The sequence below is a fragment of the Macrobrachium rosenbergii genome, chromosome 6, assembly GCF_040412425.1.
Source record: "Macrobrachium rosenbergii isolate ZJJX-2024 chromosome 6, ASM4041242v1, whole genome shotgun sequence".
Classification (NCBI taxonomy): domain Eukaryota; kingdom Metazoa; phylum Arthropoda; class Malacostraca; order Decapoda; family Palaemonidae; genus Macrobrachium; species Macrobrachium rosenbergii.
In genome coordinates, this window is record NC_089746.1 from 30,673,478 (window position 1) to 30,691,866 (window position 18,389).

The 18,389-nt window shown below is 34.5% G+C and overlaps 1 protein-coding gene across 1 annotated transcript in view; it reads right to left on the bottom strand.

Moving 5' to 3' along the window:
* Positions 1-15,344, bottom strand: part of LOC136839417 (protein Wnt-1-like) — a 140,133-nt gene extending 124,789 nt beyond the window's left edge. The window contains exon 1 of the mRNA XM_067105430.1: positions 14,192-15,344. Coding sequence (XP_066961531.1) covers positions 14,192-14,310 — 119 coding nt within the window. The 5' untranslated portion in view covers positions 14,311-15,344. The remainder of the gene's footprint in view (positions 1-14,191) is intronic.
* Positions 15,345-18,389: the final 3,045 nt, after the last annotated feature.

Consider the following 18,389-nt stretch of genomic DNA (forward strand, 5'->3'; position numbering starts at 1 on the left):
TAAAACTGAGGTGTGATTCAAGAGACAATTATGATAGAACTGATTAAGATTCAATGTGAAGATTATTTGGACTGTGGTACTGATGGCATTGTAAAAAATCATTGCTTAATACCTGTGCTATTTAATATTTCTATGGACGGAGTGAAGAACCCAGGGAAAGAGCAGAAGACATAGATGCAGGTTTGTTGGGTAAGGGAGACTGCAGCTTGGAATAAGACAGCGATGATTGCTGGAAACACTTAGGTCTGGTGATAGCGAAAGAGGTGACACAGGCTGGGGAAAGTTTGAAAGTGAGAGTCAGCCAGTAATGAGGTCATGAAAATGAATGGAATCACTGAGTGATCAGAATGGAGCATAGACGGTCCGGGATTAACATACTACCGATGAGGAATCAGTTCGAAGATTTAAGACGGACGTGAGGACGTTTTTACTTAGAAAATTATTGGCGCATGAATGAGTCAGTGACGTCCTTCTTTCTTTGTCTGAACCACCCTCTCTTGTGGAAAAAAAAGTTAAGTATATCTTAGTTTAACCAGACCACTGAACTGATTAACAGCTCTCCTAGAGCTGGCCCGAAGGATTAGATTTATTTTACGTGGCTAAGAACCAATTGGTTACCTACCAACGGGACCTACAGCTTATTGTGGAATCCGAACCACATTATAGCGAGAAATGAATTTCTATCACCGATCGGAGATTCGAACTCGCGTCCAGCATAGTGCTAGCTGAGAACGGAACCCACTCGCCCAACGAAGAGCTTTCTTGTGGAGGAATCGTTTGTAAGAGAAATGTAATTAATGAAAAAAAAAACATTAGAAACTATCGCGACTGAGATATTATACTCGATAAATGTACATGTGATATTTGCAGCAATCCCTCTTGCTATAAACAGTTATTCTGAAAAGGAACTGAGAGCGCGTTCCTACTTACATTACACACCGACTAAAAAAAAAAGTACTTGAGAACCGTATCAATGATATCGCTCACTCTTTAGACAAAATATGTTTGAGCCCCATCCATAAGAAGCAGTGGACACAATCCTTCCTCCTCTCCCTTTTATCATGTAGATTTGAGCTCAATGGATTCCATTCAGAATTTCCTCGACCCTTGTACGTGGACGGAGCATTTCAACGGGACTCTCTCTCTCTCTCTCTCTCTCTCTCTCTCTCTCTCTCAGTGAATGTGAGTGAATAAAGCGAGTGTGTCAGGGTCAGCCATCGCCCCTCATTCAAGTCGATAGTCCTGTCCTGCCTATCAAAATATGTGATCACTCTGAGTGTATTCCTGTCTCTTCTTTAGCTATTATTTCCCTTAATGCATGTTATTGTCGTGCGATGTCCAGTGAGCGATTTCTTTTTATTTCGAAAGAAAGGGGACAAATTATGATTGACTTTTCCTTCCTATATTACTGAATAAACAATGACAAGTACTAAGAGGTTTTTGATGTTAGGTTCTCACAAAATTTGAATTTTTTTTTTTTTATCGTAATCGCGTCAGGTATTCGTGGTTTCCTATGAACTACCATATCTACCATCTGATTAATGTCCGTTTTTTTAGTTTCATCTGTTACACAATTTAAAGGCTAGGGTTTTATTTATTTATCTATTTGCCTATTTTCACAGAATATCAACTTTACTTTACCTGAACTTTTGACGCTACCTAAACATTTTTTAATGTTCATGACAACTGGTCATTTCCTTAGACACTCGGTCTTTTTTTCAAGTGCTCAGCTTTACACCTCAGGGGATGCTAACGTTAAGAGCCTCCCGAAGGAGTTGTCAACAATGCATTATCTCAAGTAATCGGTTTCCTTTTGTCGGGTGATACACCATTAGCACTGGCCTAAGAGGTAGCAGTGTTGCTATCTCTGACAGAAGAGAGCATCTTCTCTCCTCTTTGCGCCTCTCGAGAACGATTTTCGTGGACTGATTGATTGCCGGAGTCGATTTGCCAAACGCCGCAGTTAGCAATGACTGCTTCGTGAGTAGAGCAGCATTACGGTAATCCTAGTGCTCCGAAGATGAGACATTCTTGACGCTTTGGCAACTTTTTTTTCTCTAAACCCTGTCGCCGAAAGCTTAAACGTTTCACAATCGGCGTCAGAGGAGACTGAACTTATTCGGGCCATAGAGGTCATATTCATGACTGCCTCAAATAGCCCGGCCGTTCCTTTTTGGTGAGCGATTTAGCGCCTTGTAGCTCTCGAGGTGTAAATGTTAGTGGCGGTAGAATGTCACTCTGTAGTACCCCTCCCAGATGGAAGTTGCCAGATAGGAGAATGGAAGCTGCGATATCTGTGTAAAACGTCTCTTAAATACCTCAAATTGAATGCTACATATTGCAGTTAGATTGCATAATATATATCAAAGAAAACGATGATAACATATAGGGTGCTAAAAGAACTAGATGAAGAAGATACGAACTAGCAAATAGATTTTTTTTTCTGGCATTTCACCTTCTGCTAGACCTCGGCGGTCTTTGGAGCTCCAGTAAGAAGGCTTAATGGATACATACACAGGATTTAATGGCATCAGACAGTGGCCGTCTGATGGTTGTGATCGCTACTTTAACATGGGTGGAGGTGAGAGAGGTAGTCACCATTAAGAGAAGAAGAGATTTGACTTTCTCACGATTTTTTGTAGCTTCATTTTGGCTGATTGAAATCTATGATAGACTCTGTCTGTCGGTCTGTGCGTCTTTCTATCAGTTTCTCTGTCTCTGTCTCTCTGTCTCTCTGTCTCTCTCTCTCTCTCTCTCTCTCTCTCCGTTTTTTTATATATATATATATATATATATATATATATATATATATATATATATATATATATATATATATATATATATATACATATCTATATATATATACTATATATATATATACATATCTATATATATATATATATATATATATATATATATATATATATATATATATATATGTATGTATATTTATATTTATATATTTATATTTATATATATATATATATATATATATATTTATATATATATATATATATATATATATATATATATATATATATATATATATACATATATATATATACATATACGTGCGTGTATGTGTGTGCGCGTATGTGTGTGCATATATACTGTAAGTATTTCCTATGTAATTTTAGGGACCTTCCATTAGTTTTCCTTCAAACTACATCGCCGGAATTCCCTACGGCCCTTTACACTCCCAATTCCTCTTTATAAAGATCACAAGCTTTCTTTCAGGTATTTTTCAGAATTTTTGGTTTGGATTTCTGCGGTTGATTTTCCTGCCCCGTTGCCCATTAAATTCGTCCTCCCGTCTTTACAGTATATCGACCTCTAATCTGATCCAGACATTTTCCTGCAAGACGTACTTCTATATGCTTGGTATCTTTGGGATTGCCCTATTTTGCTTTCAACTATTTTTCAGCCTTGGTCTCACCTGCACCACATACGAAATGTATTCATTCATTGTGATTTTGTAAATGTCATCGTTAGTCCTCAAAAAAAAGTTAAGTATACCTTAGTTTTACTAGACCACTGAGCTGATTAACTGGTCTCCTAGGGCTGGCCCGAAGGATTAGACTTATTTTACGTGGTTAAGAACCAATTGGTTACCTAGCAACGGGACCTACAGCTTATTGTGGAATCCGAACCACAGTATAGCGAGAAATGAATTCCTATCACCAGAAATAAATTCCCCTAATTCTTCATTAGCCGGCCGGAGACTCGAACTCAGGCCTAGCGAGTGCTAGCCCAAAAGTCTACCGACTAGCCCAATGAGGAACTAGTCCAGGAATTAGAAACAGGAAATGAAAAGAATAAATTATTAGTTTTACTACGGTGACAACTGATACAGCACAGACATAAAATGTGCGAAAAGTGATTTCCCATCATATGATATCATAAAAATTATTAAATTGCTACTAATTATTTTGTAAAATTATTCTTCATTATGCAGCTTAATGAACATGGTCTCGTGCGCTTGCGGCCTTCATGAAAATAATTTCAAGATCAAATCTGACAAATGCAGCAAACTGGAGGTAAAAAAAAAAATAAATAAATAAACAATATACATGGATAATTAATTAACTGACGGCAGCTTTTCGGTCTACCTTATAGAAAAGTTATAGCATTTAGAAGAAAAATGTGTTCGGGACATGTGACTTGATTTAAAAATTTCCTTTTTGCTTTGACTCGGAACTTCATAACTTCTTTTGAAGCTGCAGCTATAGTTCCTACAAATAATAATAATAATAATAATAATAATAATAATAATAATAATAATAATAATAATATTATTATTATTATTATTATTATTATTATTATTATTATTATTATTATTATTATTATTATTATTAATAAATTCACAATTTCGTGAAAAACAATCTGTGTAATAAAATCCACAATTATATAGTAAATATATTACTATGTACAATATGTAAAATAAACCAAAGCACTGATGAGGAATACCGTTCAAGTGTTCGTAAGTCTTTGGTTTATTTTACATAGTAATATATTTACTATATAATTGTGGATTTTTATTACACAAATGATTATTATTATTTATTTCTTTATAATTAGTATTATTAATATTACATTTGAGAAATCAGTTTCGTAACTAAAACAATACTTTTGCCGTGTTTTGACCGTTAAATCTACCCATTTACTAAAAAATGGAAAAGGAAGCTTTTCGAGAACATTTGCTAAATATTTGTCTATAAGAAATAAATAAATTCCAAATAAAAAGGAGGTTTGATCATCACCAAGTTTTATACCTTCTCAAAAGCCAGATGATTAATGGTTTATTTTTTCTCCTTGAAATTTTGCTAGTTTTAATTCTTTACTCGTCTAATAAAATGAAAATCTGCGAATTAATACAAGTTATAACAATTGTTCTATTGTTCTTCTTCCAAGAGGATTTAAAGGTACCGACGAAGCTGCAAAGAATAAATATTAATGCATGACATGCATTGTCCAGAATGAATACTTAGGAAGAAATTGACAAATTTATTGTCTTGCCTTAACAATAACGTCTACATATCCGTTAAAAACCTAAAGAAATCCTCAAATGATAATCCTCTTTCTTTTGGTTTGGTGTATCGTCTGGTGAAGCCAGGTACTTTAGTTTCTTGTTTTCCTTAAGCCCTGTTTTAGAGGATTCCACAAAAGCTACTCGTACCATTCGCGTTGGTTTCCTTGAGATGGCGCAACAGCTTTTGTCGTAAAGAAGTCCCGAAACTGGACGTTATTCCCATGTCTATAAAGCTTGATTTTACGCCTCTGATTTACAAGAGTGGCTGGAAAGCAATAATCCGGGATCTCAATTTCCTTGCTAATTTATATCATGATAAGGTTGGTTCTATTGGTCTTATTTGTAAATGCTTCTGTGGCTATTGCTCTAAACAGATGCTCAACTGTTGCTGAGTTTTCTTCATTCCTTTGCAGTTGTTACCCATCAAGTTTCGTGCTTCCGTTGATTTTGTGAAGTGAGTATGAATTCAGATATCACTTTGTTTCCTCAGACTTTCATCCGTTTCTCTGCTAAGATCTGGAATTCAGTGCCATCTTTTGCGTCAAAAAGTACGATATTTGCCCTTTTTAAAACCAGCTATGCCATTACGTAACGAAAGAACTCAGTTCCTGCCAGAAAAGGTCAGTTTAGGTCAGATATAACCTCTTACATTAAGGGTATCATTTGTTTCACTGTCAGAATCTGGAATATTTTGCCCTTTTTTATTTCTAAGGAAGGGCTGAAAATCCTGCCGTGTTACTGCCTAATAAAAGAAGTTTTACCTTGGAACTGAAAAGGCTAGTCCGTTCTGGCATTATCAATTTTCCTTGTATACCCAAAAAATTCTTTTTTTTTTTACTACTTGCTCAAATGCTTTGCAGTGAGGATTATTTACATTGGAAGAAATAATTCCATAATGGAATCATTCCAAAGATAGTGAGGTGGAATCTGAGTATTCAAAGCTGAGGGAGGCATAGCAAACTCGAATTGTGTAAATTTCAGTCTGTAAACGGAATGGAAATGAGCAGGAATGATTACAGTTAAAGAATGCCAGCGGACCAAACGTTGGCGTATCTGTTTACATGAGGTTACATAATACTACTGACAGCTCAACTGAATTATTGATTATGATACAAAGTGTAATTCTAATTTAACATGATTAGAGTGAAAATAGCTGGACCTTATATAATTACATTGTCTTGGAGCCTACGTTTGTGTATGTGTGAGTTCAATATAATCAAATTTTGTGAAAATAAATAAATCAACGTGCCCGGTTTTTCAAGTTCGTGGGGACAAAAATATATGTATTCTCATCTTCACCAGCAAGTTATGTTGTATTCCTTGTATCTTCATTCTGTAATTTAAAATCGTACCCGGCAAAAGTACAAAATTTCAAAGTACTTTTTCAGGTGCGTATACCTCCATACACAAACATCTACCATGACGTAGGTACCTCTAATGAATTTTGTGCTCGTCTCAGGATATGTATATCTGCCCTTCTGCAAGAGAAGTCGAAAAATTCTCATTCGAGCACTTCTGAATTTCAAAGGAGGCCTTCTCGAGAGTCTAGACACTGAGGGACCATAAATCATCCCCAAAAGACCAGCAAGAATAAGATTTACAGCTCCTACTTCTTAATTACTCGCGATAACAAGACAACCGCGTTGATAACCTCTGCACACTTCTGACAGAATCCTTAACGCAGCCAACAGCCACTGCAGTTCTTTTGTTGATCCAGAAGAGCTGGAAGTGTCTGTTAGAGAGTGCTGCGTGACTGATCGCCGAATCGCCTCATTATTCTCCGACTGTCAAAGAAAAACCGCTTCCATGAATATTATCCCTTCGGTAACCTACATTAAAATAAATAACTTGTCAACAAGCGCTTCCATTCACAACAAGATTTAGCAACCAACTCGTCAGAATTTAACATTGTCGTTAACCTTCGGCAGCCTGCAGAGAGCACGTCCATTGTCATTAACATCTAGGCGAACTGCATTAGGAGAAACAACTTGTCGATGAGGACTGACATTGATATTACCATTTGGATAACCTGCATTAGAAGCAATAACTTTGCTGATGAGGTATTCCTTTGACATTAAGCTTTAGACAACCTACATTAAAAAAGACAGCTCGGAGACGATCACTTTCATCGACATTAACCTCTGGACAACCTGCATTGAGAGAAACAACTTGTCGACGAGCGCTTTCATTAACATTAACCTCTGGCAACCTGCTCTGTGAAGCTGACAACACGCGATGTGGTTCCGCCAGACTTTGGGATTCTTGGGCTGCGTGCTTCATATGTTTCACCACCTGCTTAGTGGCTGCCCATTACGATTCCGGGCCCATGACGTCTGACTTCTATTAATGGCTTCAACAATGAGGCAAACAGAGGAAACGCCGGCCGTATCATAGCATTATCTTGTTAAGCTTAATTGTTGGATTTCACCGTTGGCATACACAACTTACTTCAAAGGAGTGCGGCCGTTCAAGTGACTCTCTCTCTCTCTCTCTCTCTCTCTCTCTCTCTCTCTCTCTCTCCTCTCTCTGGATAAGTCTTTAGTGAAACAAGCATGCTTGACAAATAAAACGAAAATAAACTTCTTAATGGCTAACATTTCAGTTTGGTTTCTGATCAGTTCGGTGAAATTTAGTGCTTCAATTTTCTTTAATGGAAAATACCCATGCATTAATGAATAAAATCCCAATCCTGTTGCAATAAGAGGCGTGTATAGTTCCCATCTAATTAAATCACGAAATTTGTGGCTTTTTAACAAACAATGGCATGGAAATATGCCGTTTAACTATACAACAATTAAGCCAATTGCTGCATTAACGTAGGTCCCCCTTAGCATGGAACCCCTTCGCGTCTCGGCCCATTAAAGATTCTCCTCAGGAAGCAAAATGACATTACAAAGGCCTCGGCGTGAAGCTGACAACTGCTTTGATATTACTTTTAGAGCTTCATTATCAGGGGATTTCGGGTAACCCGGGTCGTGGCATCAACTCTGTAGCCTTTTTTTTTTTTTTGCTGCTCTTGGTGACTTACAGAACTCCATTCCACAGTAGCTTTAGAAGAAAAAATGAATGGACCCATGTGGCAAGTCTAAGGAGTAAATGGGAAACTGATGTAGATAAGCCTGTTTAAATGTTTGCATGCGTGTACAGTCGTTTATTTATACACGTTATATATATATATATATATATATATATATATATATATATATATATATATATATATATATATATATGTATATATATTTATATATATATATATATATATATATATATATATATATATATATATATATATATATATATATATATATATATATATATATATCTATATGTATATATGTATATATTTATATATACATATATATATATATATATATATATATATATATATATATATATATATATATATATATATATATATATACTTACATCATACATACATACATACATACATGTATATATATATATATATATATATATATATATATATATATATATATATATATATATATATATATATATATATATATATATCTTTGAATGGGAGGCAAAGCAGCATAATTCATCCCCGATCCCAAGCCCGGATAGAAGGGAGGATTTGAGTCAGAAAAGCCATCCGTCCGTAAAACATCATCCAAAAACAATCATGAAATGAGCCGTTCAAGGTAGAAAGAGCTGAAGGAGGCTCGTTAAAAACTGCGATCCCGACTAAGGATTAAGCTGGGAAGAAGAAAAAGAAGATTTATATGCGTCAGTAACTGTGCCTCGCCGTCGAACTTCTCAGTTCCGGAGGTCCTTAAGTTTATTCCTCACACCGTTGGACTGTGGAACAGCTTCTCTGAATAAGTCGTTCAAATGGAACTTCCAAAGTTCAAGCGAAGATGCAATGTATTATTACCCTAAATTTTTTATCCTTGCAAGCTAATACATTTTTCTCTATTTATTAATTTATTTTTCCTTTTTAATAAGAGAGATCTCTTCTTTCTGTATCTCCCTTTACCTTCTCTTACTTCCTAATGAGCACCATATTCTTTGGAAGCTTGAATTTCAAGTCACTGGCCCCTTTGGTGGGATTGTTCCATATGAACAGGGTTCATCTTCTGAATAATAATAATAATAATAATAATAATAATAATAGTAGTAGTAGTAGTAGTAGTAGTAGTAGTAGTAGTAGTAGTAGTAGTAGTAGTAGTAGTAGTAATAATAATAATAATAATAATAATAATAATAATTTTATATGTTGGTTGTAGGATTGATACCTTCTTTTCATGACCACAAAGAAGTTAGAATATGAAGAATCGCTTTGGAGGAAATTATCAAAAATGCTTCGCGTGCACTAGTACTAAACGTCTTCCAGAAAAGACCAGGTTTACATTCGCAATGCGCGTCTATGTATGCATTCAAATATATGAAATTATCAACTGACGAGGATCATCTGAAAATCAATAAAAAATTAACATAAAAATAATAAAATGTAATAAAAAGAAGAAAATCAAACTATATGATGATCTGGGAGGCATTATCCACAGCAAACTGGTGATATATGAGTTGTTCGGTGAATATCAGCGACATCAGGTGTTCATCATAAATTGTGAACCTAGCTCTCTTTTCATCCGATTCAAAATAAAAAAAAAAATAAAAAAACAGGCCAAAGAAAATGTCCTTTTTTACATGGAATCTCTATGAAATGAATAAAAGGACTTCAATGAGAATAGATTTTAATTAATGAAAAAAGTTATTCTTTTACTGTCTTTGTTATACCGTGTTCTCGCTTTACAAGAGTTCATATTGAGCTAATGGAAGCACTTTAATTAGAGGATCAACTTGAAAAATCTATTCAATTTACTAGTGAGAGGTTCAAATGTAATAATAATAATAATAATAATAATAATAATAATAATAATAATAATAATAATAATATATTTAACTTATCTTAACTCACATTCATGTAAAAAATACGTAATACAGTTGAAAATAGGACACAGTACAAGATAAACTACGAAGATAGAAGGGGAAGATATGATAATAATAATAATAATAATAATAATAATAATAATAATAATAATAATAATAATAATAATTTTCTGAAGACTGTGGAACAAAATACCCCTAACTTACTTGAGAGCTTATTTTATTTACCTTTCCATTATTTTCCCATTATTTAGATAATGGTGAATATTTGTATATTATCAATGGCGCTTTTATCCTATCTCTGATTACCAAGTACCATTATTAGTATTATCCTCACTCATCGTGTTGGCATTGCTTATCTCGATCGCCTAACTGTCATTATTACTAGTATCACTGACAACAGTTATACTCTAACAAGCCTTCCTACCTGTTATTGCAATTATTGTAACAAAGTTTATAAACAATTGGATTTCCCTTGTTTATCCTGGCACCATTATATTTTCTTTTTGCTTGCTTTGTTTCCAAAAATACCAACGTTATCTCTCTGTAGTTATTAAGTGTACAATCAATAACGACGCTATTTCAGTCAACATTCCTTCAGTTTATTAATACCGTTATCAACGACATCAGAACCATTAATTGCCGCGATTTCTTTTATTTTGTTTATATTACTCCGCGACGTGATTTTAATTTATTGGAAAATATTAATTTTTCTTCATTCATGTCATTAGATTATAATTTTGTGTTCAATATCTTATTCCAAATAAAATCCCTTTCTTGTATTCAAAGCTACATAGTGGCTTTTCCTTCATTATTATCATTATTATCATTCTCGTTGTCATATATAAGATGTTTATAATAATACAAAGCCTTTTTAGGCTGAAAGTGAAATAATAATAATAATAATAATTATTATTATTATTATTATTATTATTATTATTATTAATTATTATTATTATTATTATTATTATTATTATTATTATATTAATAATAAAATTATTATCTTTACAACTTTTGTAATTTGATTTCTTGCAACACGGAAAGATTGTTATTAAAAATGTTGCTCTCGATATGCTATAAACGATTTTTATAACTTCTAAAGAACATTTTTTCAGTGGCACCGAGTTAATACTATCATTATTGTATTGCTGTTTCAAATAAAAACTTGTTTATATCCCTATGCAAGCTTTAAGTAACACTGCACACACACAAGTATACAAGTATATATATATGTATATGTATATATATACATGTATATATATATATATATATATATATAATATATATATATATATATATATATATATATATATATATATATATATATATATACATACTTTATATATGTGTATATATATATATATATATATATATATATATATATATATATATTATATATATATATATATATATTTATGTATGTATATATATATATATATATATATATATATATATATATATTTATGTATGTATATATATATATATATATATATATATATATATATATATATATATATATATATATATATATATATATATATATATATATACATACTGTATATATGTGTGCATTTTTATATATAAAACTGAATGGAAGTCACTGCATAAATCAGCATTTCTATAGTTCCCTGGTTAGTCTTTAGCCACTGCTCATAATCTGGAGCGAATCAATTTGAATAAGCGACCAACACCTTACCCCATCAGCCCTCGTGGCCGATATAAATAACGAGAATTCGCACTGAGTTACGGCATAATCTCAGCAATCCTTCGTTCTTTTCAGGTGCATTTTGCGATAAAATATCAAAATAGCGCCTGAACGTAATATTACCGCATCAAGTCCAAGAGGATCTGCAGATAGCAATTTCCGCATTGAAAATCAATAGAATTCCGCCTCTCCATGATACACCGGAGATAACGACTATATTTGCAAACCATTCCGCCCCGATCAAAAAGACTTAATTTATAATGCTCTCACAGGCTTGTCAGCCTTTATTTATGGGATCATAAGTCTATAATTTTTGTCTCTCTTCCTCTCTCAACGCCCCCCCACTCCCTCTCTCTCTCTCTCTCTCTCTCTCTCTCTCTCTCTCTCTGTATCTGTCTGTCTGTGCCCTCCTCTCTGTCTGTCTCTCTCTCTCTCTCTCTCTCTCTCTCTCTGTCTGCCTGTCTGTCTGTCTGTCTGTTCTCTCTCTCTCTCTCTCTCTCTCTCTCTCTCTCTCTCTCTCTCTCTCTCTCTCTCTCTCTCGCTTTTCTTATTTTTTTATTTTGGTGACAAAGACCTTTCGTAGCTACTGATAACCTTTGTAGAATAAAAAAAATCATGATTTTTCTTTTAATTTGTTGCTTGGTGTTATTTTTGTTTTCTGGCGTTGTTATGTGATTATTATCGTTATTTTCATTATTCATTTTACTGCTTATTCGAAATTGCGAATTAATACTTGATAGTTAAAAAAAAAATTATTTTTTAATTCAATTTCCATCTACCTTCCTAGACATAAGTTTCGCGAATTTTTTTTCTTCAGTTCATTATGCAGTTGAATTATTGAACCGAAAGTCAATGTTCTCTCTCTCTCTCTCTCTCTCTCTCTCTCTCTTATAAATCCAGGCGACTATTCTCTTTCATAGTTACCGATAATGAGCATTTAAATCTGACATTGTCATTCTTTTAGGCGCCAAATTCATTAGTTTTTTTCTTTTTTCATTCTAGGAAGCAAATATCTTTTTCTAGTGTCATAACCTAGAGCTGTTACATATACTGTATGTATTTTCCTTTTTAAATACTCACAATCACACGTTACAGACAGAATTCTAATGTATCTGTAACAATTATCATTTATCAGATCATAAGTAATAACATTTCTCTCTAGATAGATAGATAGATAGACAGATAGATAGATGGTCCCACCAAAGATAAGATTCTGATGATAACTTAAATATCTGATGTTATTTCTTTTTTTCTGAGTGATATACATTTTTCTGTTAATTTATTTGTTATCGGGCCTCCCAAAATTTATTTGATTTATTTTTTGTTTTCTGCTTTAATTTATATATTGAAGGTATCCAATTTGCCGGAATTAATTTCATAGTTATTTAGCTACCGCTCTCATTGTTCAATGTTAGTAAACATTACTGCAATAATAATTAAAGATATATTTGCTTAGACAGGAATAATTTCATAAGTATATTATGATTACTTTTAGATTTATTTGTATCAAATTTTATCAGATAATAACTCTGGTTACCATCAGGTCACTTTCATTTGGCACTATTAATTAATCGCAAATGTTTTTATAATAATAAACCTTAAAATTTATGATCCTCATTTATCACATTTTATATATAATTTTTTCTATCAATATCATCAAAATAATAAATAACCTTACTTGGCTGTCGCTTTCATTGTCCATTGTTAATCAATTTTAGTTACCTAGAAAATTATAACTTAAAATTTTATTCTCCTAGTGCATCATTTACACTTACACTTAATTAAAGGCCATTAGAGTTCCATGTAGCTTGAGCTTAAATTATAATAATAGGTATAAAAAGACATAATAAAATTCATGGTCTTTTCTATAAGTCCTAAAAATTACTGGGATGATTTTATGGAATGGTGGTGATTCGACAGGAAGAAAAATATGATATGAAGTGGCAATGGAAATAAAGCTGCTAATCTATGGATTACTTAAAAGATAAAAGATCCGCTCTGTTGAGCTACAAGAACTCTTTCTTCTTATTTCAAATATAAGAGGCTTCTCGAATTGCTTTTGAGAAGATGCTTGATCAGTAGGCTACTGGAAGTAAAAATAAATTAAAGGGAGTCTAATTATAACAGAGGTAGCTTGATACGTTAGTTTCCACAAAAGAATATTTTAAAATATATTTCAGCTTGAATGTCACTTGGCTTCAAAATGTAAGTAACAATCAGTTTGGTAACTTATAACAAGAACAAAAAAGGAAATTCTGTAACCACGATTTGAATATCATAAACTTGAGAACTGAATTTGTACTAAATTACATAAAAACTGATTTGGACTAAATTTCACTCTCTTTATAAATATCACAAAAGATATGTCATTCAGTAGCCTACTGAAGGCATAAAATTATGGAATTATTAATTTCAGAGATTTGACTGGACAAAATAACCTCGAAAAAAATTTTGGACAAAAATGTAACTGGTAGAACATAAAGAAATGGTCATTTGGTTACTATCAATAAAACAAAATTCTATGTTCATCAAGCATCAAGGGTACTTACCACCACTTAGGACCCCGTCTCTTCTTAACGGTGTCTGCCGCCGACGTCCACAGCAGTATGAGGATGACCGCCAGCATGAGGGGTCCGCCCTTCAACCTCGCTCTCCACCTGAACCTCATTCTCCACCTCGAAGTAGCACTTCACTGACCACCTCACCCTTCCTGCTACTCCTCCTCCTCCAGGAAATCTCACCGACGTTTGCGGTGTCGAGTGCGTTTGGGCTGGTCACGAGACATTCTTCGAGAGGAGAGGCGAGAGTGGCCCTTGACCGCTGATCTCGAGGTCTTTCTTCAAGGAGAAGTTAGTGGAGAAAATACAGAGAGTTGTGGAGGATGTCGATATCTAAGCTACGAGAAATCATTCATCAGTGCAACGTCTTTGTCTGCTTTCAATTCAAACATTGCACCGTTTGAAAGCGATCCATACCAAGCACCGATTGAATTCATTCATTAGATTGTTCACTGGCAAAGGTTTGATTTGCCATCCGAATCACATCGGTAAAACGACATTTAAGAAGAACTCAGACGTTTGAATCACTTACAGTAATAGTCAGGAAGTATCTTTCCCTAGTTCTTTCTTTTCCCTGTCCGCCTAATCACTTATACATCTCACGTGTTTCTTCCAGTCTGAGAGCCCGCAAGTATCTCTCTGTCTGTTTATATATCTTTAGCCACAGGATCTGATTCAAGGGACAGACATGCCACTTCCCGGAATCTGTGAGAAGAATGGGGCCTCCACTCACTTCCTTTTCCGATCGCAAACTACGCCACAAAGGATTCCGACGGAGGGTATAGGGAAGAAGAATGAAGCAGCCCTTCACTGTATATATCTGATCGCTCTTCTCTCTCTCTCCCCCTGCTTGCCCGATCACTAACTAAACTCCGATAATCGAACGTTTCAGAGACGCATGTTGACTAACACAACGGATAAATAAAGCGACGCTTTTCCTACCGCAGCACTAAAGCGGCGCAAAACGATCTCCAATCAGTGGGAGTTTTCTTGCGCGACGGCAAGATCAAAACTAAAGGCAGAAGCCGAGGAGACGGGCGTTTACAACGCTACGAGACACACGCTTTACAGAGCTGTGATGTTCGGGAGAACACAGGTAAGTGAAGCTCAGGTACCTGCTGAGATGATGTTAGCCCGTGTGATCAGCTCTGGAGGCTGTAAACGGGGGGGGGGGAGGGGCGGGCGGCGAGAGGGTCACACACACACACACACCAAAGGAAGCCGACTTTTTCACAGCTTACGCCCTTCGCTAATATTAACTCCCTTCCACCGACTGCGTTGACGCTTTATCTATCGCTCTATTAACCCTCCGAAGGAGTTCTTTATGACGATCGATAACCTTTAAAGCCTAAAACGCCGCCGGCTTCGATAGCGGACGTTATTAGCGTGGTGACATCTGGCATCGCAGGTCAGAACGCATGCGCGGTTTCGTCAGGTGTGTGTGTGTGTGTGTGTGTGTGTTCTCCCTGCGTGGGGTGTCCATCGATGTGTCAGACAAAACCAATTTATATCAGACCATATCTTAATGCTGGATGCGGGGCAGAGCGTCCCATCGCTTTGCGAGGTTTGGGCACTGCCCACACCTGCCCGAGGGCCTTAATGATATCTCTTTCGGGTTAATTGGCCAATTGAAATCACCTTTACAAGCCAAGTGAAATATGATTTTAATCAATTTCTTAATTGAGGGTCAGCCGATGGCCGTTGATTATAGGAGAATTTAAAGTGACTGTAAATAAAGTCATTTCTCCGCAATAGATTATTCCTTGATATGTGTTATGCTGCGGAAGATAGGTTTCGGCAGTGTCGTCCTTAACCTGCGGTTCTGATTTCTTTTCTAAGAAGTTTTGTTGTGCATTCCATCCCTGCTGTCTGTAAAAGTCGCGAAGCATCTGTCACTTTTGGTGACTAAAAGAATTAAAACTTCAAAATGATTTCCTTTCTGTCATAATTTAATCATGCGAGTAACTTTCATTTACTTATCGCTTCTTTTAATTTCTTGGCACCGAATTATTATTATTATTATTATTATTATTATTATTATTATTATTATTATTATTATTATTATTATTATTTCAGTTCCTCGGTAACGAATTATTATTACTATTGTTACTATTATTATTATTATTATTATTATTATAATTATTATTGTTATTATTAATCCATCCATATGAATAGGAATTTATCTAACAATAATTTGTCTCTAACTTGAATGGTAATGTTGATAACCATTTATAGCTCGTATACACGTATTTACATGTATCTGTACATTCAGTATTTAAACATCCAACATTTATGTACGCATACATACACACGCACACACAAATTATGTAGAGATATATATATATGTATATATATATATATATATATATATATATATATATATATATATATATATATATATATATATATGTATATATATATATTATATATATATATATATATATATATATATATATATATACATATATATATATTATAAATATATATATATATACATATATATATTCATATCACACATATATATAATATCTATATCTATCTATCTATATATATATATATATATATATATATATATATATATATATATATATATATATATATATATATATATATATATATATGTTTCCAGTTATCGTATAATCTTCCATATAAGTAAGAACAAAAGCCTCGTAAAAACAACTGTGTTAAAGTAGAATTACGAAAACTGGAGAATGAAACTTATTTACATTTTTCTGTGTTTTGTTTACATAATATTGATTTGGCATTTTTCCTTTAAATATTTATAAACAGATTATTTCCTTGAAAAGACATTAATGTTACCAAGCAATGAAAACACTTTTAATGAAGTCTCGAAGCGAAATGATTATCTCACACGAGATCATCAATCCTTTTGCTTTTAGAGACGAGGCAAATCCCTCCTAATTACATATTATGAGGACACTCAAAAGCAAAATGTGTGTCACGTCCTCCTTTCAAATCCACGACTTTTATTGCAAGAAGTCATACGGTCGAAAGTTGTTTGCCTTCGGTAACATCAATGTTTGAGGAGTAGAGGAACTCGGAGAGAGAGAGAGAGAGAGAGAGAGAGAGAGAGAGAGAGAGGGTGGGGTGGGGCCTGGGTTTACTACTTACTGTTAATTACCGGTAATAGTTCCTGACAATGACGGAAGGGGCGGCGCTCAGAATAAGGTCACATGATCTCCCACCACCCAGTTTCCTTGATGGGGGCCAATCAGAGAGTCGGGCAGCGTAAGGCATCGTGTCACGACAACCAATGACAAAGGGCCTTCGACTTCAATGTGCAAGCGATGTCGCCTGTTGAATTTTGCAAGAAATTTTTCCCTCTCATCAGGAGTATAGATTCTTCGGAGTCTTTGGGAGAAGTTTCAAAGGTGAACTCAGATGCAAGTCTCGTCGTTTTTCGGGGAAATATATTGCCTTTTATGAGACTCGATCGAAAACTGTAAAAGATCAAGAGTCAGATTTTGCTGCGCCCAAAGAGATGTCAAGAATCTCTTTCTAATCATCTCTAATACACACAACACACAACTTATCTTACTGAATATTGTTTCCTCTCTTTTGATTTTAATTCAAGAGCTTGCTGCCTCCATTGTTTTCTCATTTTGTAATCATGTGTGCTGCTGAAAAAATTCTCTAATAACTCAGTTACATGAGAACGAAAATCACAAGTTAGACCGTCCCCTGGTTGAATCGTAAAGAGGTAGACCGTCTCCTGGTTGAACCGTAAAGAGGAGAAAGAGGAAACGCAGCCACTAAAGAGACAGAGAGAACCATCTTTCAAACCAAGAAGGAAATAGCACAAATCTGAGCTAAGTAGAATAATCAGTCTTTTCCCCTGACGACGGAATTTGCCATTTATTCCATCTCCTTTGTTCCTTTCGGGGTCAGGCAGTAGGCTTCGAACCCATTATGTGACCCGTGTAAATGTTTGCTCACGATGTTAACCCCAAACACTGGGTTCTGACCCCATAACATTCGTTATTCAAAAGTTCTGATCCACACGGCACACCCAGGCCCAACAGCCAGCAGTCTTCTTCTTCTTCTTCTTCTTCTTCTTCTTCTTCTTCTTCTTCTTCTTCTTCTTCTTCTTCTTCTTCAGGGTTGAATTGGGAATGCGTTGCACATCTAGGACTTTAAAAGTCTTTGTTTTTTGTTGCACTTTTATTTA